General features: G+C 42.2%; 3 protein-coding genes across 3 annotated transcripts in view; 1 reads left to right on the top strand and 2 right to left on the bottom strand.

Moving 5' to 3' along the window:
- Positions 1-1,517: 1,517 nt before the first annotated feature.
- LOC108137266 (vitellogenin-1) lies at positions 1,518-3,442 on the bottom strand. Its single transcript, XM_017258861.2, has 2 exons — positions 3,161-3,442; positions 1,518-2,827 (listed from the first exon to the last, which is right to left on the bottom strand). The coding sequence occupies exons 1-2, from the start codon at positions 3,378-3,380 to the stop codon at positions 1,713-1,715; spliced, it is 1,335 nt and encodes a 444-aa protein (XP_017114350.1). The 5' UTR covers positions 3,381-3,442; the 3' UTR covers positions 1,518-1,712.
- Positions 3,443-4,981: 1,539 nt separating this feature from the next.
- On the top strand, positions 4,982-6,598 carry LOC108137265 (vitellogenin-2). The gene is made up of 2 exons (XM_017258860.2): positions 4,982-5,255; positions 5,313-6,598. Exons 1-2 carry the CDS (start codon positions 4,982-4,984, stop codon positions 6,416-6,418), a joined length of 1,380 nt encoding a protein of 459 aa, XP_017114349.1. The 3' UTR covers positions 6,419-6,598.
- Positions 6,599-7,788: 1,190 nt separating this feature from the next.
- The window catches only part of LOC108137268 (serine-rich adhesin for platelets), a 39,597-nt gene continuing 26,456 nt past the window's right edge, over positions 7,789-20,929 (bottom strand). The window contains 4 exon segments of the mRNA XM_017258862.2: positions 7,789-8,733; positions 9,206-9,541; positions 10,382-10,901; positions 16,041-20,914. Coding sequence (XP_017114351.1) covers positions 8,210-8,733; positions 9,206-9,541; positions 10,382-10,901; positions 16,041-20,914 — 6,254 coding nt within the window. The 3' untranslated portion in view covers positions 7,789-8,209.

Genomic DNA, 20,929 nt, shown 5'->3' with positions numbered 1-20,929 from the left:
CTTTACACTATTATATAAAATTTGTATCTATAAGTTTTTTTTTATATAACTTGAGAAAATATAGAATTATTTTATATTTTCCATACATTTAATATTTATAATATCAATACTATTGATTTAATATATTATTTTATATTTTAAATTATTTTTTTTACATTAAATTATAAGTCAAAAGTAAGCGATCTCCAATAGTCCAGATTCGCGATTATATCGTTCCAACTTATCTTGGCTTTGGTTCTGTTGTAAAGATTTAACCAACTGTGAAACAATTTTATAATTGAGCAAATATTTTGCACTGTAGAGCGCACCAAACGATCTATATATAGATAAATAAATATATACTATATATATTAAACAAAAAAACCGAATTAAAAAACGTTTGATAAACATTTTAAATAAACGGCAAAATGCCTTGTGCTTTAGTTCGGCCTCAAAGCTAATAAAAATTAAATTAAATATGGATATGATATAGGAATATTTATGAACGTAGTTAAAGTAGCTGGGAAACCAAATATTCAAAATGAAAAAACGAAAACTGCTTCCACTCACAGAAAACAAAATCGAAACAATGAAATTGTTATAAAAAAGATAAATCAAAACTAATTTTAAACAAGCGATTATTGTGTATATACCAATGCAGACAAAAAAATAATATTTATATAGTATATAGTATATGAAAGAATGTACACACATGTGAGGGATGTACATAAAGATAGCGATTGGGTATCTTAAGAAAGACTGTAGTTAATGTTTAAGACACTTTGGCCTGTGCTTATACCAATTTTTTGGGGCCCAAACGGCTCGCCTTTTTCGGTTCCAACATATTTTGCATTGATCTCTGCAAGAGCTACAAACAAGTACGTATTATAGAATGAATATTTCTAACAATTCGGAATGTGCACTTAGCTAAAACCAGTAAAAAATGAGAAAAACACAAAACCACAAAGCATAACATAAATAGAACGAAATTACATAAATAAGCAAATCCTAAACTCTTGGCTGTATTTATAATTGTTATTGCTTCAGGTTGAGGTTTATTGACATTGCGAAATCGCTCCCTATTTCACTCTAAAGAAATTATTTTCTAATCTGAGGCAAAGCCACCGGTTGACAGGCTCACAATTCGACACCACAAGAACACAGACAACAATAAAATAAATCTAAGTTTACAAAACCAATTTACAATCTCGACTTTTATATTTGGGTTTTGGGTTTGCATATCAAGATGAATTTTGGGTACACAACTTAACCTTTTGAATCCATACCTTTAAGTACATTTACCATTATTTATTTTTTTCATTTAAATTAACAAGGTACGGTAAACTATTAAAATTATTAAAAAATTATTTATAAACGGTGTCTTTGAAATCATTCAAATCAGTTCATAACATTACAATACCCATAAAATATCATTAGACACATTTTTGATTAATATTCAAATAAATTCTCTTATAAATTCCCAACATTTTTCGGGAAAATAGTGCTCAAAACCCCCGAAAACAGTATAAATTTGAGTGTTATTTTTAAGCTCTTTATCAAGCGTTTATTTGCGAGTTGAATTTAGCGATCTGCTCGTTACATAGTTAACATAGTGAACTCAGGAAAGGGCCAATTTGGGTTTCGAACTTAGGGACTACAGTGCTTCGCCTGAAGCGTCGTTGTGTGTGTGTGGTTGTTCTGGTTGTTTGGTTGTTTGGTTGTTTGCTGACACTTTACTGGTAGTCCTTGTTGTCCTGGCTGTTGCTGTGGCTGTTCCACGCCTGATGGACACCATGGTAGTTGCTCTGCTTCTGGGCAGGGGCATTGCGACCGAAGGGGCTCTTGGGGTTGACCTGCAGGATGTAGTCGCCCTCCAGATCGTGGGCGGTGTCGATGCCCATGTAGGCCCGCTTGCCGAAGCCATCGTTCTGCTTGTACTGCTGCAGCGAGTTGGCCGGCACGGCGGGGAAGCTCCTCTCGTTACCCGGACGCACTGACTCCGCGAAGTAGCGGGTGGCACGCATGGCCGCCTCCACCACGTTGCTGGCACCGGGCACTCCGGCCGCGGGTCCATTGGGATAGAAGTCCACATCGCCGGAGCGGATGGGTGTGCCCATGCCATAGACAGAGGTGTGGATGGCATCCACGAACTCGGCATCGCCGCGGGCCAATCCGGTCAGGGTGTTCTGGCTCTTGGCCACAATCTTGGAGGGATCCAGACCGGTGACGCGACGCAGCTTGTGTCCGGTCAGGCGGGTGAACTCCTGGGCAGCAGCACCGGCCACATGGGCACCCACATTCTGGCCAATCAAATGGATCGTATCGAAGGGCATGTCCAGCTCATTCACCATCTGCACAATCCACTTGCCGATCTTGGCGCCGGTCTTCTCCACATCGAGCATGGCATAGCGCTGGTAGTTGGTCAGCTTGGAGCCCAGATCGATCACAATGATGTCGCCGCTCTGGGTCTTGGCGTTCTTCACCTCCTCGCTGGAGTCCTCCTCGCTGCTGGTGCGCTGATGGTTCTTCTGCTCGCCACTCTGATCCTGGTAGTCCTGGTTGTTCTGGTTGTTCTTGCCCTGCTGGCGCTGCTGCTGCAAGTTGTAGCGCTGCATGTAGGCCTGCACCAGCTTGCGGGTCGCCTTCTTCACCGTCTCAGTGGTCTGGGGCAGTCCGGTCACAATGATGGTCACCTCGTCGTCGCCGAAGGTCTGCTTCTGCTTCAGCCGCTGGACCATCTCGTTCAGGGGGGCCACGATCTTCTGGCCATTGGCTTGGGGCACGTACGCCTGGATGCCGCTGGGCACGAAGCTGGGCTCCACGTTGTGGTGGATCTGCGACAGGTGGTCTGAAAAACGGTTTCCAATCAATATTAATTTAAGCACAGAATTTCTTAAAAGTGTATAACATTTTTGTGTGAATATCTAATATTTATATTGTTATTTACATTCTATAATTCAAACTTCTACAAAAAAATTTTAAATACTATTTACAGACATTTTCAAAGCCCAGAAGCTTGTAAAATTTCTGTGTTAATTGTTTTTAAGTCTTAGTCACATTCTATACATTTGATAAATGTTTAAGTGTATTTAATCTAAAAAGAATTTCAAATAATACTCATTGACATTTCATTCAACAGAAATTGAAGAAATATCTGTGCTAATTGTTTTTTTACACTTACAAACTTGCTGCAGAAGCTCGGCGCCACGCTCCAGGTTCATGTTCTCCAGACGCTCAATGGTGAGGTCGTCGACGGCGGGAATGGCCTCCAGCTGGGATCCGGAGAGCCACTGCGATGGCTTCAGGGCCTGGTTGACGGAGTTGTCCTGTCGGCCATTGGGCTTGGCCATGACGGCGACCGCCAGGCAAGCCAGAAGGCTCAGCACTTTCATGGGATTCATGGTTCCGGTTCGGATTCGGGATCGGATGCGACTTCAACACTGAGCGAGTTGAACTGACTTTTCAAACAGCCAAGGGTGGCTTATATACCCCGTTGCCGTTGCTATTGCCATTTCCCATTTCCAGACTCTCTTTCTTTTTTTCCGCTTAATCGGCTTCAAGCGACTTCTGCTGAGCAAGGGTTTTTGGGGCCTGGGAATCAGAATCGGAATAAATACTATACAATATCAATATATACAAAGTCGGCACGGGCTTACCTTTAGCTGACCCCACTGATGACTTGGCACCTGCACCGGCCGCCTGATAATTTCAATTTGTAATCACTTTGTAGGCTCCGCTGATTGCAACATTGTACTTTAGTTTGTTTGCCACCGGATTTTGTTTAAACACACATTAAATATCTATCAAAATTCTATAATTTAACCAATTATTTTTAAGCACTCTTTAATGTATTGGCCCATTTTCTTTTTTATATATTTTTTTAAAATTTAATTTAACTTTATTTTTGCACTTTAATTTTCCATTTTCAATTCAAGGCCAATCGCAGTTCATTGATTCCAGATTTTTATTGTTGATACGGAAAGTGTGGAGTGTCGAATGTTTTTAGTTTCCAGGCCAGATAGTACAAGTATACATATAATTAAACATTTTATAATGGACTTTAGAAATCGATGACAGGAGCACATGTAGTTTACTATGTCAGAGATGACTCTTTGTTCATGGACTTAACATTTTTCACATAGATATATTTAAAATGTCTGAATTGTCATTTGGTTTTATATGTTTGTCTTGTTTATATATCAAAAAAAGTAATTTGGTTCCTGTTTCCAATTTCACTCAATGCTCAAATATCATTGCCTTTTTTTATCTTATTAAATATTTTGCAATCGAAATATGAAACCATTTCTCGCTGTTGCTTATATATATTCATTTCACTTTTTTTGGTCTGGTTTATATTCTCTTGCAATGCCAATAAAGCTTATTGAAATGTCTACAACTAATAAATTTAATTTATAAAATGTTTTATACATTTGTTAAGGGCTTGTTATGAAAATATATTTTATTGAATTTGTTCTCGTTCTAGATGATTTTAATAAATAGTTTTTTGGAATCTACAAAAATCAAGTCAAGTGATCAAAATTTTAAAACAGTTTTCATAAGTGTTTTAATAAGTTTCTATATTTGAAAGGGTTGTGCCTAAATAAGAGAAAAATCTAGCTCTTCGAAATTAATTATTTTTAACGTAATGGCTTACTATAAAACTGTTAAATTGTTTAAGTATTTTTAATAAACAAAAAGCTTGACCCCAGCATGAGTTCAAGTCGTGGCTTTTGTCAAGCCCCCTTTTAAAACAGACCCCCTTTTGTTTACATTATGTAAGTGCTGCACAAAGAAGTTTCCCAATCATAATATATGCCGTGTTTATGCGAGGGAAAAAATGATGGAGCTCATCAGAAGTGTTGCAAAGGCACTGACTCGACGAAATCGAATATTTGTGCTGATCCAGAAATCGTTTGCTGAATCAATTGCTTCCGGCGCATGCACTATACTATAGTTTGTGCCTAGAAGGGGTATAAATAGCCATCGCATTGCTGCTTTAAGCATGCAGTACAACTTGGTACGGTGTCTGAAACAGTCGAACTTGGAAGTCAAAATGAATCCTCTGCGCAGCCTTTGCCTGCTGGCCTGCCTTGTGGCAGTGGCCATGGCTGGACCCCAGTCCGGTGGCCGTTCCAACTCCCTGGACAGTGTGCAGCAGCCCAGCAATTGGGTGAGCCCCCGGGAAATCGAGGATCTGCCGGCGCTGAACCAGGTTACCCTGAAGAAGCTGCAGGAGATGAGCCTGGAGGAGGGTGCCACACTGCTGGACAAGCTCTGTAAGTTGGCCTTAACTCCCTTGAAGACTGTATAGTAATTTCTTGGAAAATCCCCAGACCATTTGTCCCAGTTCAACCGGGTCTTCAAGCCCGACTATACACCCGAGCCCAGCCAGATCAAGGGCTACATTGTGGGCGAACGCGGCCAGAAGATCGAGTTCAACTTGAACAGCCTGGTGGAGACGGTGAAGCGCCAGCAGAAGTTCGGCGATGACGAGGTCACCATTTTCATCCAGGGCCTGCCCCAGAGCAACTCGCAGGTGCACAAGGCCACCAGGAAGCTGGTGAATGCCTATCAGCAGCGCTACAACCTCCAGCCCTATCCCACCACCGATTCCTCATCCGAGGAGCAGCATCAGAAGAGCAGCAGCGAGGAGCAGCAGCAATCGCACGGCAGGAAGCAGAACGGTGAACAAGATGATACCAAAACTGGTGACCTCATTGTCATCCAGCTGGGCGATGCCATCGAGAACTTCGAACAGTACGCCACCCTGAACATTGAGCGCCTGGGCGAGATTGTGGGCAACCGTCTCGTTGAGCTGACCAATGCTGTGAATGTGCCCCAGGAGATCATCCATCTGATTGGCTCCGGACCGGCTGCCCATGTGGCCGGCGTGGCTGGACGGCAGTTCACCCGCCAGACGGGACACAAGTTGCGCCGCATCACCGCCCTCGACGCCTCGAAAATCTATGGCAAGCCGGAGCAGAAGCTGACTGGTTTGGCTCGTGGCGATGCTGACTTTGTGGACGCCATTCACACCTCGGCCTACGGCATGGGCACCGGCGAGCGACTGGCCAACGTGGACTTCTATCCCAATGGACCCTCGACCGGAGTGCCCGGTGCCGACAATGTGGTGGAGGCGGCCATGCGTGCCACCCGCTACTTCGCGGAGTCAGTGCGTCCGGGTAACGAGCGGAACTTCCCCGCCGTGGCCGCCAGCTCGTACCAGGAGTACAAGCAGAACAAGGGCTATGGCAAGCGGGCCTACATGGGCATTGCCACCGACTTTGATCTGCAGGGCGACTACATGCTGCAGGTGAACTCCAAGAGCCCCTTCGGTCGCAGCACTCCCGCCCAGACCCAGTCCGGCTACCACCAGGTGCATCAGCCATGGAGGCAGTCCTCTGCCTCCGCCGCCAGTCAGGCAAACCGCCACCACTAGAACTAGAACTAGTTCGCTAGTGTTGGCTAGATGACAACCAGATCGCACACCCCTCACGCGAGCGAACCACTTAGCCCATCCCCATCCAGCGCAGAGCTGCACCACCACACCATCCACTATCTGTAATACGCTTCGTTTTTTAATTCACAAAATAAAAAAACCTTTGCATTTTTAAAATAATTCAAAATTATATAGTCATTGGTTAGCTAAGAAAATCCAGTCCAAATTAAACTTATTTTTGCCTCGCAATAAAAAATGGTTGCTTTTTTAAAAATATTAAAAGGAGTTGTGTTCACTTCTAGAAGATATCTTCTAGATATTTTTTTTTGGGTTTTTCAAGACTGGTCAACTTGTCCAAAACTAGACGTATAGCCATAGGAGTCATTGTTTTGTACAGCTGGCAACCTACACTACGCTCCACAATCGGTTTAGATAAACTAGTTTTGTTTTGATACAAAAACCGATTTTTATAAATGGATTTTTTGAAAAATTAATTTTATGGCCGATTTTCGCATTTTTGATAAGGGGGTCATCATCATTTTTTGCGAATTTTTGAAAATCTGAAAAAATTTTAACTAAGAATGCCATTTGATTGCCAATTTAATGACGAATTCGCCGATTAATGACATTCCATCTGGTGACCATTTTTTCCCAAGGTTTTGATACAAAAACCGATATTTTAGGTGCTTTTTCGGGTTTTTGGAGATTTGACAAATACAAAAATTCCTAAAGCGTCCTTTTGTTGTAACTTGGCCAAAATTATAGGTAGAGCCATAAGAGTGACTGTTGGCAACCTATATTACCCATCTAAAATCGGTTTAGAGTCATTTATTTGGCTTTAATAAGAAAAACCGATTTTTCTAAGTAGACTTGTGAAAAATTAACGTTATGATTTTATCATTTTTTGAGAAAATTTCAAAATCTGAAAAATTTTTTACTGAGAATGTCATTTGATTGGCAATTTAATGGCGAATTCGCGGATGTATGACATTCCATCCTGTGATTATTACTTTCCAGTGTTTTGATAGAAAAACTGATTTTTTGGGTGTTTTTTTTTGTGATTTTGGAGACTTGTCAAAAAACAAAATTCTAAGAGTCCATTTGTTGTAAGTTTGTTAAAAAAAGACGCATAGCCATAACATTTGCTGTTTTGAACAGCCGATCGATTGAGAAAAAATGTATTTTGTTTTGGTATTTTTTATATTTTGCTTTTTTCTGGCGAAATGATGTCGTTTATTCTAACTAACTGTATACACTATATGCTAACTAAATATCCTAAGTGGTTGAAATATAAACAGATTACATTTAATTTATATATACTACATATTTCACTTTTACCCAAGGCAACCGCATAAATCGAACGCAAAACATTTGGATTACACGATATGTTTATTTGATAAAGAAAGCATATTATCCATTATGGTATACAGCATACACACGCACAACCACATATATATGGCGCTATATATATGGGTGTGGTTCATGAACTACAGACAATAATATTTCTTGCTTACTACTGAGTTGGCAGGCGCAAAAAAAATGGGGTTTCAGATATCACTAAGCTTAAATAAGAATAATTAACGTAGAATTTCAACTTTCCATCTTGCATCCATAATGACCTTGGTCGTTGTTTGACCAGCAGCAGCAGCAGCAGCAGCAGAACTAATCACAAATTGTGGGAAATTGGGGGAAAAACATATACAACATGGTGGTAAATGGGTAAAGGGTTTTCAGATGACCGTTGGGTGGGTTTATGAATGGATTTAGATTTGGGGATATGGTTTTATCAGTCTAGTCCCGGCAGGGCTGATCCGATGGCGACCAGGTGCACATCCCGCCGATGCCATCGTAGGCCAAACCCTTGGGACAGGTGTACTCCCAGCCCACAATGCCGCCGGTCTCCTCGAATTTGGCGCACGAAATGAACTTCCGGCAGTTGAGAGGATGCGGGAAATTGCCCTGCGCCCGGCACTCGATGATGCCGCGTCCATGGACGATGACCTTGGTGTTGGTGGCATCGCTTTTGTTGGGTCCAATGCCGCCGCTGCGTCTCCGTTGGGCCACCTGATTCACAGCCACCACCGGGAATGGCTCCTCCAGCAGTTGACTGCTCGAGGTGGCCGTTAGTACGGCCGATTTGCTCGGCGGACGACTGTAGACCTCGATGTATTTGTGCGGACGACGACGACTCTGTTGGCGACGCGAGAGGGGCGGTGCGGAGTGGCCAGCCGGTGTGCTTGACCCCAAGGACGAGCCCACAGTGGGCGTGGCCGTGGTCGACTGCGGCCGACGTGGGCGTGGTATCAACTGGCGTCCTAGAATGTGAATAAAAATCAATTAATACTGATAGGTCAACATCTCAAAATTAAATTAAAGACCAATGTAAAAGGTTGTCACACTGAAAAAAAATAGTAAACCCATAATCAATTTAAATATTTTTCCCTTTGATTTTAATTATTTGATATATGAAAATAATAAAATTTGTTTTTTATTTATCATTTGACTATTTTAGAAGTTGATTTTAATAAATGAAAATTAAATTTAAAATTAAATTTAATGTTAAAGCACAACATAATTTTTTTTGTATTTTCTGATTAAGCTTACTTATTACTTAACAAAATAAAACAATTTTTTTTTTGTTCAGCTTATCTAAGTCAATTTAAATTGTTAATTATATAAAAATAATACATTTTTTTTAGATTTTTAAAAATTTTAAAAAAATTTAAAAAGTGCTATTATTTTCACCGCAGCTGTATGTACATTTAAATGACATTTTGAACCACTTACTTATGCCCTGGTTAATAACTGGCAGTGGTGCACTGGCGGTGCTGCCGGGCGTGGTGCTGGTGCTCTTCAGTGGTTGCTGTGCTGCCGGTAGTGCTGGTGGCAATGCCAGTTCGTAGTCCTCGCGCGGACGCACTTGCTCCGGAATTTGGTTGAAGCGGCTGGTGTGGATGCTCGACTTGGCCACCTGATCCTCGTCGTCGTCGCTTGAAAACAAAGTGGTTGTGGTTTCCAGGCCAGAATTTGGCACGTTAGTGGTGCGAACGGACGGCGGTGTGGTGGAAATCAGGGTGAGGCGGCGTTTGAATAGCGGATTTTGGGTTCTTGGCACATCGGTGGCTAGCGAATAAAGCAATCATATATATATATAAAGATAAAAATAATAAATAAAAATAAATAAACCATCAGTCTTTCGCCCAAAAACAGATATTGCATCATTACAAATAACTTGTAGGTGTCATTCAACTTAAGACATTTTTTCTGGGCTTGTCAAAATATTATATGCAAAATAAATTTTAAGTGTGGGATCTCAGTGGTCTACAAACCATACTGTTTTTATGAATTAAAAGCATTAAATTATTTTTCAGGGAAAGGGAAATGCTTTCTTATGCTTATTTATGCTTTCTTTTAAATAACATTTGATAAAATAGATATAAAACACGACTAGAAACCCTAAGAAATATGAGTAGAGAGAGTTGAAAACACTTTGGCCTATGCACAGCCAAAAAGAATTTATGGTTGATTTTAGAAAGGATCTTAATGATTAGTAAATAATAAAAAAAATAAATAATAAATAATTAAAAGGCTTAAAGAAGGAGGCTTATTTTAAATTTTATAAATGTTTGCAATTACATTTTTTTTAAAATTTATTTATAAAATACTTTTTTAAACTGCACTTACCACTCTGATTTGATATTGTTAATATTATTTATTATTATACATTCTATTTGTTATTTATTTTTAAATTTATTTCTCTGCCAGATTTTTTCTTTATAGGTCAATGGTATGTTATTTTTTTCAAGTGTACTTACCGCTCTATATTGGTATTACTGATGTTAAATAAAATAGTTTAAAATGGCGTAAAGTAGTTTTTGTGTAATTTCAATTCATGCAGTTTTCGTTGCCTGACTTTTTTCATTATAGGGTCATTGGTATGATATTTTTTTCAAGTGTGCTTACCGCTCTCATCGCCGTTGGCCGCCGGCGCGAAGGTTGTCAGCCGACGCGTTTGAAATTGGCGTCGCAGCGCGAAGCTGGCTGGCTGGAACTTGTGTTGCTTTTGTGTGATGTCATTGCTGCTGATGTTGCTGCTGCTTATGTTGCTGTTGCTGTTGGTGCTGCTAGTTGCTGGCGTCAGCGTTGCTGACTCGCCGGATGCTGCTGTTGCTGCTGTTGCTCCGCTCTTGCCTTTCAGCTTGTTCAGATAGATGTTGCTGCTGGTTCTCCCGCCAGCAACAGATGTTGCTGTTGGCAAAACCGTAGTTACTGCTGCTGCGGTTGTTGTTGTTGCTGCTGCCGCTGCTGCTGCTGCTGAGGGTCTGCTGCGCAGTCGGTTGTATTTGGAGGTCGTTGGCGGTTCTGCAGGCTGCTGTGTGGTGACTTCAGCCGCTGCCAACGACGAAGTCGGCGAGTTGATAATCCGCCGGCGGACACTCAACACCGGTCGCCGCGAAACGCTGCCAGTCGTCGGTTGGCGCAGCTGTCAGTCGGTAGTCGATAGTCCATAGTTCACAGTACATGAAATTACACAGAAAACAACACTCAATTTAGCATTCAGTGAAATTATATATAGAGTATATTCTTCTTTTCATAATTTTTCTTTGCAACTCGCTTTGTAAAATTTGTGCGTTTTCCTGGCGATTTGTGTGTGTGTAGTCAACAACAATTCAAAAGCGCGCTACATGCTGTTCTATAACAATAATAAATCATAATAATATTTTTAAAATACCATGTTAAAATATACGTAACAAATCTACATAAAAAAGAAAAGAAATCTACATAAGCATTAAATAAATTAGTACTGTTTTGGGGTTTGTGTGTTTTTGTGTTTTTTTTCTATTGGATTGGGGTTTTGAAAAAGGGAAAAGAAACCCTTCTAAAGGAGCTTTCTCTCGACATCTCGACAAGATCAAGTTGACCAAGATAAGTGGAGCAACAACCGCAAAAATGCAGTCAGGCATTTTAATTGAAGGACGTTCGAGTGCAAAATAAATAACAAGTTACCTGCTCGGCTATTATTTTGTGCTAGTTTTGCTTTGTCCACCAATCTGGTTAACATTGAAAGCAGCTACACAATCCAGCTTCTATGATTGGAACTTACTATAATTATGCAAAACTGAACAATTATATAGAGTAAAATATTGTTTAAGATTTAGAGTGTTCAAGAGTTTACATTAATTTATTTTGAACTTTCTCTAACCCAAATTAAGTGACTTTCAACTTCTTTTCTCAAATACTTAGGTAAAACTTTGATTAGTAAACTAACTATTAAACGAACTCTTATATCGAAAAAAAATAATTTTTTAAGTAAAATTAAAACTGTATTAAAAAAACAGCTAAAAGTCCTTAAAAACTTTCTCATAAAAAATGTTTAAAAAATATATTTAGACACTCTTTCTCTAGAAATAAAGTATTGTAGCCTCTGTAAGTTCCATTCACAGAAGTTAGACTGTGGAAAAAATGCTGAGAGAGAGTTGCTGGCGAGTAGATTTTTGATGTCAATGTCGCACACACCTTCAAAAAGACAATGAATATATGAATGGACCGAAACGGAAAGGGAGAGGGGCGGGGTGGGGTATTTACATAACGCTGATGGGCTTCTTCTATTCGCAGATCGAAGCCTGTTTATCTGCCTGAAATTTATGGTATTTGGCAAGCCAATAACTGCATGCCAATGTGATTGCATAATCCGAATTCCCCCAACTCCCCATCCCCCTCATGAATTTTTCTTCTCTTTGGCAGATGCGCACGCGGTTTGCTTGTTTTCGGTTTGTTGTTTTTTGTTTTTTTGACCACTGCAAACTGGTTGGGCTTTAAATTAATTATTGTGCAAGCCAGTAGTTGGTCAGCTCGATGGGACTGAGACTGATGATGCGTGCAGGGCGTCGTCTGCGGATTTTCTGGCTTCTCGATGGGAAGTGTTGTGAAAGTGGCCAACGAAAGACTTAAGACACGAACGCGCCAAGGGAAAGCAGCGTTTCAAGGGCAATTTAAAAAAAAAAGAGGAAAGGGTGACCCTTTTAGTAAATATTTTAGTATTGGAATTTATTGAAATTAAAATCAAGTATCATTATGTTTTCATTAGTTTTTGCAAACAAATGTAAAATCTTCAGCAAACAGGTTTTTTTATACTTCCAAAAAATTAACAAATTTAAAAAAAGATTTCATTTCCACATTTACATTTTAGTAAATATTTTAACGTTTTACCCTGACTTTATTAAGCTTGATGAAGCTTACACACTAAAATTTAAAAATATACTTTTTAAAACTTAGTTAAATCATGAGCAAACAAGTCTTCAATATACATTAAAAAAATTAACAAATTTCTTTTATAAACCAATTAAAAAATATAAAGTTTTTCACTGTTAATAAATCTACTGGTTTGAAATTTTTATTCGTTAAAATTTAAAAATACTTTTTAAAAAACTTAGTAAATTCTACAGCAATCAGTTGCTTTTTATACTTCCTCAAAATTAAATAAATTCTTTTATTAACCAATTTAAAAATAGAAAATTACAAATGGCCTTTTGAAGTGGTCACACCTATCCTATCCACACCTATATGATATCTTTGGATCCGTTACGTTAACCTCTTTTTCTGTGTAAACACTCCCTATTATTTACGTTTTGTCTGCACTCTTCAACAAAGTGTTGATGATGACAAAAGCCTGTTACCCTGAGTGCAACACCTTTGATCTTCTTTTATGGCTTCTTTTTATTGTCCGCGCTTTTGTTTGCTTTGTGCAGAGCTTTTTATTATTTTGAAATGGGATTTTTCACGGGCACTTTGAAAGGAAAAATCTCTGAGCCCACTTCACAAAAAACGAAAACAAAACGAAAAACTGTTGATCCGTTAACGACGTCGACGTTTCTGTCAACCTGATTTTTTTGTGTCGGCCTGTAAGTTTGTCGTCGTATTTGTTATGCGGCGCGTGATTTGACTTTTGGCAATTATCGTTGCGAGGAGCACTGACTAGCTGGCGATTATGAAACATGTCTCGTCTGCGGCGTACCTCTCTCTCTCAGCAATTTGCAAATTGTTTTAGCTGAACTCGTTTTTATTTTATGCTGCTTTTCCCGACTTGCTGACTTTGCACATCTTGCGGACCCATCGAAAGTTGAAACCGATTATCCAGACAGGCTTGTATCATAGTACATGCAGACTCAGTGCATACCATATGTACTTATGAATAGGCATCTGGTAATAACCGCTTCATACAAAAAACAAAAAAAAAAGGCCAAGCTGACATTTAACAAAGGCACAAAGCCCAGACTAATGACTAAGCAAATAACAAGCGATTCTACAAGTGACTTTTGAAAGAGCATCGCAAAGCGAGATGGCAGGGGAAATAAATGCATTTATAATTGCTCAAGACATGCAGAAGAATTGAACAATAATTTTCTGTAACCTTTGATATTCGAGAAAAAATATGTCAGTTAATTTACAAGAAACTGTAGAAATAAATGCCGATTATTTAAGAGTAGTTTTTGCAAATTAAAGACAATTATAGAGGTAAGAAACTGATTTGTGAATAGCTTGCAAGCAATTTAAAATCCCTGAGAAAAAAATTGAAAATATGTGGCTTTAATAAAATAGCTTAAAAATATTTAAAAGTAAAAGTCCCTACATCACATACCAACAAAATTATATAATTGACTAATGTGACAAGTTTTTAAGTTATTCCTAATTCCTCATTTTTAAGCCCCAATCAAAAAGTAAATAAACTAATTTCAACTTTCTACTAAGACATATTTGTAAATGTATATGAAATAAAGAATATGTGAGTGTACTGAAAACAAGAAAATATATTTTTATAAAATAAATGTTTTGACGAACTTATGTACAAGATTTTCCCAATTTCTTTTCCTATATAAATGTATTATATATACATTGGCAGATTTCGGGGCGTTAAAGGGTGGGGTAGGTTTTTGTGTTCTGTTGTGGCAAAAATAATTTGTATGGGTTGTTTCTTTTTGTTCATTATTTTATTGTTGTGCATAAATATTTTACAACTAAAGCTAGACTTAAAGTATTTCGGATAGAGAGAGGGAAAGAGTGAAAAAAAATTATTAAGGAAGAGAAGACAGAATTAAGAGAGAACTGCGCCTGGTATAAAAGCCATTTAAAGTTATTTCAAGTTGATCAAGATTGTATCCACTGTGGGTCGTTGCTTACGCTTGTCTAGACATAGACTTCTAGGTTTCTAGAATTTCTATATATTTGTGAACCAAGGAAAGACTTTTCGCATCTGCATATGTGAACGAATGTGTGTGAGTGGATGTATATGTGTATGTTTATGTGTGTTGTTGTTGTTGTTTAGGTATGGCAGCTTGAAGAATACGAATTGTTTAAATAATTTACATAGCAAAAAAAAAAAAATATATATATATATATAGTAGAGTATTCAAATTAAAAGCAGCAGCACTGGAAAATTTGGAAAGAGTATTTAAGCAGCCGAAATGGTTGTTTACTTCATTTTGTTTGCCGTTGTTGTTGTAAAGCCAAAGCAACGCAGCCAATTATCTACGGTTCGGCAACAAAAGGGTTAAGCTCGCAGAAGATTCTCTTCTCTGGATAAAGGCTAAGACTAGAAATAACTAACTACGCTGAATTTCTGTTTTTTGTTTTTTTTTTCTTTTTGGGTTTTTGTGACCTATTCCGGCAACACTGTGGTGGTGTCATCAAATGTCGCCTCCACCGTGGTTGGCGTCTCTGTGGTGGTTGTTGTTGTCGTTGTTGTCTTGCGCAGGCGTCGGCCACGCCCCTTGCGCCCCGTCTTTTTGCGATGCACAACATGCGTCTCGGAACTAAAGCTTACTGCCTCGCTAACTTTTCTGCCCACAGTGGTGGTTGTGTTTTGGGTGGTTGTTGTTTGTGTGTTCAGATCAATGCTGCCACCAATAGCCCCACTAACTGTGGTAGTTGTTTGGGTATTTTCGGGACTATTGTTTGTGACTATTGTTTGTGTGCTTAGGTTGTTGTTACTACCAATGACTTGGGAACTAATAGCGCCACTGGTGCTTGTTGTGCTTCTTGTTTGAGTATTTTCTTGGTGGTTGTTGTCTGCGGTGGTTGTTGTTGTTGTGTTACCACCAATAGCTTTGGAGCTAATTGTGCTTGTTGTTTGAGTATTAATTTGTTGGCTGTCATTATCTGCGGTGGTTGTTATTTGTGTGCTTAGACCAAGCTGACCCATAATAACAGCACCAATTGGCATGGCTGTTATTGTTTCAGTTTTGGTGGGTGTTGTTGTTTGTGTATTAACTTGTGACTCTGTGGCGCTTTCAATGTCAAAGATTGTGGTTTCTTCAACAGGCACCTGATCGTCTTCTGGCCCTGTGGTTGTTTCTTGTAGTACAACTCTTTCAGGGTTCACACTAATAGCACCATCGATGGTTTGATCTTGAGTGTTAGGGGCCTGCACCACCAGCGGCTGGCGCACTGAGAAGGCTGAATTCGAATCGCTGGGAACTTCGGGTGCGACAGTGGTTTCTGGACTGTTCTCGGCCAGCGACTTTTGCACCTTGCTGAGTATCACCTGATCGAGATTGGCTATCGAAATGACCAGGGGCGAGGACTCATTCGACTCGGGTCGTAGGAGGGGTACAATGGGTCTTACGTAAGTGGGGGCCGGTGTGGTGGCGGTGGTGTCGCTGCCACTGCTACTGCTGATGGTGGTGCTCTCCTCCGTTTCGCCGACAATGCTATTGCTGTTCAGTTGTTTGCCCTTGCGGGCCGAATCGAATAGTCCTTCCAGCGAAATGGTTGAGGTCTCCAAAGCAGCAGTCAGGACTTCGGGAACCAGGGACTTGCCATTGCGATCGGTGGCGTCACCTCCTCCTTCTTCGGCTTCGGGTACTGAATTTCTTACAGGTGCGGAGGCAGCAGCTGATGCTGACGAGATGCTGGGTTCGGTGGGCGTGTAATCGGCCACTGTGCTGTGGCCATCGTTGATCTGAATGTCACTGCCGTCCACCAGATGCACATACTTCACCACACTGATCTCGCCCAGCTGCTCCACATGGGGCAGCGACTCCACGCGCAGTGTGCCAAAGTCCTGATTTGCCTTTGACTTGCGCTGAGCGGCCTTGGCCTGCTTGGAGTTGATCTCCACAATGCGATTGATCTCGATCAGCTTGTGCTTGGGCACCACCTCCGTTTGAATGGTGGGATGGAGTCGTTGGGCCGACGTTGGCGGCGGCCTTCTCGTCGTCGGCTCCTCCTCCTGCTGGCTCTCCCCCTCGATTAGGGTGAACACATGCAGCAATGTGGTGGCCGGCGGCGGTGCTTGGGTGGTGCTCGAGATGGTTTGATCCTGTGAATTGATGGAAGTGGCTTCATTAGCATTGGTCGCTGTTTCAGTTTCGGTTACAGTTTCAGTTTCTGGTGGCGTGTTGGTGGTGGGTTCTGTGGCTGTGTCTGACTGTGGTGTGCTGGGTGGTGCTGGTGATGGTGGTGGTGTACTGGGTGTGGTGGTCACAAAGCCCTGCTCCACGGTGGTCTCTTCTTCCACCGCCACCTCTGTACTACCGCTTTCCACCTCCGTTCCCGTCTCCGATTCCACCTTAACCACCTTGGGCTTCAGGGCCGGATGCTTCTTGCTGTGTTTGTCAAAGATCTTCTTGTTCCTCGCATTCAGTGCATCGATATTCAGGTCTTCAATCAGCGAATTCTCGCTGGCAGTTTCGCTGGCCTCTGTGGAGGGACCCGTGTACTTCCTCTCGTAGCTCCTGTTATTACTGGGTATAAATGGTGCCGGTTTCAGTGGTGTCAGCGGTGTGGTGCGCTCGTAATCTACGGCCACGGGTTTCAGCGTTAAGTTGGGTGAGGCCACTCCTGGTGGTCGGTTGATCACTCGGGGTCGCTTTGTGCTGCCGAAGCGATTGGCATTCGTGGAGCTTGATGGACGATTGCGTGGATTGAAGGGCACATTGCCGGGGGCGGTGGGTGCTTGTGGTGCGGCGGTGCCAGCACTTCCGGTGGCTCCAAAGTTGGGACGACTGCCCGGTGGAGCTCGGTTATCCTTGGGCCTGTATGGGGAATTGAACTTGGGCTTGTCCTGGGCATTATCTTCCTCCTCCTCCTCAACAGGCTTCTTCTCCTCTTCTGCGTCGTCTTCATCCTCCTCTTCATCACCCTCTTCCTCGGAATCCTCCTCATCCTCATCGTCCTCCTCTTCACTCTCCTCTGCCTCATCTTCCTGCTGTGGCTTCGATTTGTCCAACACTGGTCGCGTCTTGGGCACAAAAGGTCTGCGCAGAGTGGTGGCAAACTGATTCTGCACTGGTTGTTCACGCCGTTCTTCCAGCTCCTCGTCATCCTCGCCATTTCCCTGAGACTTAAAGCGATCGGCTCCTGGCAAACGGGATCCCCGTGGATCGCTTCTCACAAAGCCCTCGCCACGATTGCGAACACTCGAGTTGAAGGGATCGAAGCGGCCGTTCTTCTTGCGCACGAACTTCGCTGTGGGTCGGGTGGTGCTGAATGCAAGTGGTGCCTTGGTGGTGCCACCACTGGCCGAGGGTGGTGTATATGGTCTACGGGCCACAAGCTTGCGTTTAAAGAAGGGCTTTGGAGAGGAAACGCCAGATGAAGAGTCGTCTTCGGGCGAAGATTCTTCACCGCGGCGAGTGTTACTGGTGCTGGTGGTGGCTTTCTCCGCTAGCAGCTTCTTCAGACGCTCGTTAATCACGCCTTGTTCACCATCTCCCCGCGCCTGCTCGGCCTTCACTTTCTCCCTCAACTTTTGCAATTCCGAAACATCCTGATCGTCCTTCTGACCCAAGGTCTTAAATCGATTGCTGATCACTCCATCTTGTGGCTCACCTCGTGCCTGCTGCTCTTTGATCCGCTGGCGAAGATTTACGAGATCATTTTCCTGATCCGTGAATCTGGTGTGGCTGGGAACGAAAGGTTTACGGGTGGTTTCATCGGAATTATCCACACTGGCGGCGGTACTTGAGTCGACAGGCCTCAATTTGCGCACAATCTTGCGGAAACGCTTGTTGCCGGAGGTGCTAGTGCTGTTGATGCTTTGGCTTATTGTTGTTGTTGTTGGTGTGGTTGTGTTGTTGTTGTTCTTGTCTGGGTTAGTGTCAGTGGCGCTATTAGTGGTGCTATCTACGGTGGTACTATTATTGCTATTGCTATTCAATGGTCTGCGGAATTTCAGCACACGTATGCGCTTTGGTGTTGGTCTGCTGGTGGTTGTTGTTGTTGTTGTGCTTGCTGCGGAGTCTTCTTCTTCCTCCTTTCCTTCTTCTTCTTCTTGTTTGTGGGCATCACCCTTAGTCTCGGTCTCTTCAGTCTGCTCATCGACTAGGGTTAGTTTAGTTACCTGGGCGCGTTGACGGCCCCCAAAAGCCAATCGTCTGGCGGTGGTTGTTGTTGTTGTTGATTTTGGGGGCTGTTCTTGTGTGGTTGTTGTTGTTGTTGTGGTGTTGGTAGTGGTGGTGGTGCTGCCTCTGGTGCGGCTCAATTGATAACGATTCTGAAAGCGTCGTGTGGAATTAACATCATTACCTAAGGCATTCAAACCAGCCCCATTCGCTTTCTTCTCCCCCTCACTTTCTAGACTAGCATCATTATTATCATCATCGTTTTCATTTTCGTTATCATTATCATTATCATCTCCATCATCATCGTTATCATTATCTGAACTCTCTGCCTTAAGATTAGCTTTGACTGTGACTGGTTTGTTGTTGTTTGTGAAACTGTTTGACTTGAATCGATTAATATAATTGGCTACGGTGCTGTTACTACGTTGACTAGCTACATTCAGTGCGGTGCTACGGTTAGTAAGATTGTTAATGTTAGTAGTGCCTCCCCCCAAAGTATTGTTCTTGTTTAGTGTGTGGTTAGTGTTCGATACCTCAACGGAGCTATCGTCATCTTCTTCATCCTTTTCTTTCCCATCCTCTTCGTTGTCCAAGTCAGTTGTTTTTGTCTCGGTCGTTTTTTGGGTGGTTGTCCTGAGTGGTTGTCTTTGCCTGTTGGCAAGCAGTTGACTTAGTCGTGAACGTGCAGTGGTGCTTGTGACTTGTGAATCTAAAGATTCTTCTTGATCATCCAACCCTTCCTCGTTTTCATCCTCTTCTTCTTCTTGAGGTTCCTCCTCATCCTGATCCTCATCATCAGACTCCGCCCGGTGGTACAAATTTCTATTGATTGCCACAAGATTGCGGCTTGTACTGGAGCTGATTCTCAGTGGTGTTGCGGTGGTGCGACGAGCTCCAAAGTTGGGTGGTTTGCGTGCCGGTACCTCCTCAACTTCTTCAAGAGTGGGTTGGAGAGCTCGATGGCGGTTTGTTTGAAGAAAGACAGCACGTGGCGGTGCCACCTGCTCTTCTTCATCATCATCACCATCATCATCGTTGTCGCTGTCGTCATTAGCCCCACCGTCGGTGGTTGTTGTTCGTGGTGTTGTGAAGCGATTACGTGAGCGGTTCAAGGCCGCGTACGGGCGACGTGTGCTAATCTCGTCGCCGTTCGTTGATCCCGTCGTGCTTGTTGTTGTTGGGATGGCTGATGTCGCATTGAAACGGCGACGTGATAGAAGCGTTCGTCGTGTGGTTGCTGTTACTGTTTTCGCTGTAACTACCTCGCCCTGATCTATTTCATTGTCGGCACTGGGATTTGCGGTCGTCGTCGTCGTCGCATTGAAACGTCGGCGTATCAAAAGTTGCCGCCTTGGTGGAGTTGTTACCGCCTTTGGTGTTGAGCTCTCCGTATCATTTGGATCGATCTCATTCTCCAGATTATCATCGGCAACTGGGGCACCAGTTGTTGTTGTTATAATAGTGCCATTAAAACGGCGACGAATTACCAACTGCCGACGTGTTGTGGTGCTTGCTGGCTTAATAGTGGTCGTCGTTGTTGTTGTTGAAGTGACTTCTGTACTAGAACCACTCTCTTGCAGCGGAATCTCATTGTCATCGTCTATATGGGCCTCCAATTCGGGTTCTTCGGTGCTGTCTTCAGCCTCTTCGGAAGCTTTCTTCTCTGTTTTTTCCTCCGTTATTTTAATTTCCACCTTATTTTCTTCAATATCGTCGTTTACATGCTTTTCAGAAATTATGGTGGTTGATTCTTCATCTTCATTTTCAACTTCGTTTTCCGCTGACTTTTCTGTGGATGTTGTGGTTGTCGAAGTTGAAAACCTTCGATTTATGCCGATATAAGGTTGCCTTGTGCTTTTGGCTGATGTAATTGCGGCCTCGGTTGATTCTTCATCTGCATCTTCATTTTCCTTATTATCACTTTCATTTTCCTCTGGCTTTTCAGTTGTGGTAGAAGTCGTAACCCTGCGATTGATGCCCACATAAGGTTGCCTTGTGCTTCTGGCTTTTGTGGTTGCAGCCTCGGTGGTTGAATCCGTGGCTTCCTCTGTGGCGGTGGTTGTGGTGGTGCTTCCCCTACCTCTTAATCTATTTAAACCAGCAAAGGTGCGTCTTGTAGTTGATTTCACCTTTAAGTCATCTTCGTTGTCGTTATCTAAAATACATTAAA

Source organism: Drosophila elegans, unplaced genomic scaffold (genome assembly GCF_018152505.1).
Source record: "Drosophila elegans isolate 14027-0461.03 unplaced genomic scaffold, ASM1815250v1 contig_149, whole genome shotgun sequence".
In the NCBI taxonomy this organism is placed as follows: Eukaryota; Metazoa; Arthropoda; class Insecta; order Diptera; family Drosophilidae; genus Drosophila; species Drosophila elegans.
This window is presented reverse-complemented; position numbering and strand designations above follow the sequence as displayed.

Bases quoted from the DNA above. Each gene is read 5' to 3' on its own strand.
- LOC108137266 (XM_017258861.2), bottom strand. From the start codon at position 3,380: ATGAATCCCATGAAAGTGCTGAGCCTTCTGGCTTGCCTGGCGGTCGCC. The intron at 2,828-3,160 runs GTAAGTGTAAAA...ACCGTTTTTCAG, and splicing joins CGAGCTTCTGCAGCAAGTTT to ACCACCTGTCGCAGATCCAC.
- LOC108137265 (XM_017258860.2), top strand. From the start codon at position 4,982: ATGCAGTACAACTTGGTACGGTGTCTGAAACAGTCGAACTTGGAAGTC. The intron at 5,256-5,312 runs GTAAGTTGGCCT...GAAAATCCCCAG, and splicing joins CACACTGCTGGACAAGCTCT to ACCATTTGTCCCAGTTCAAC.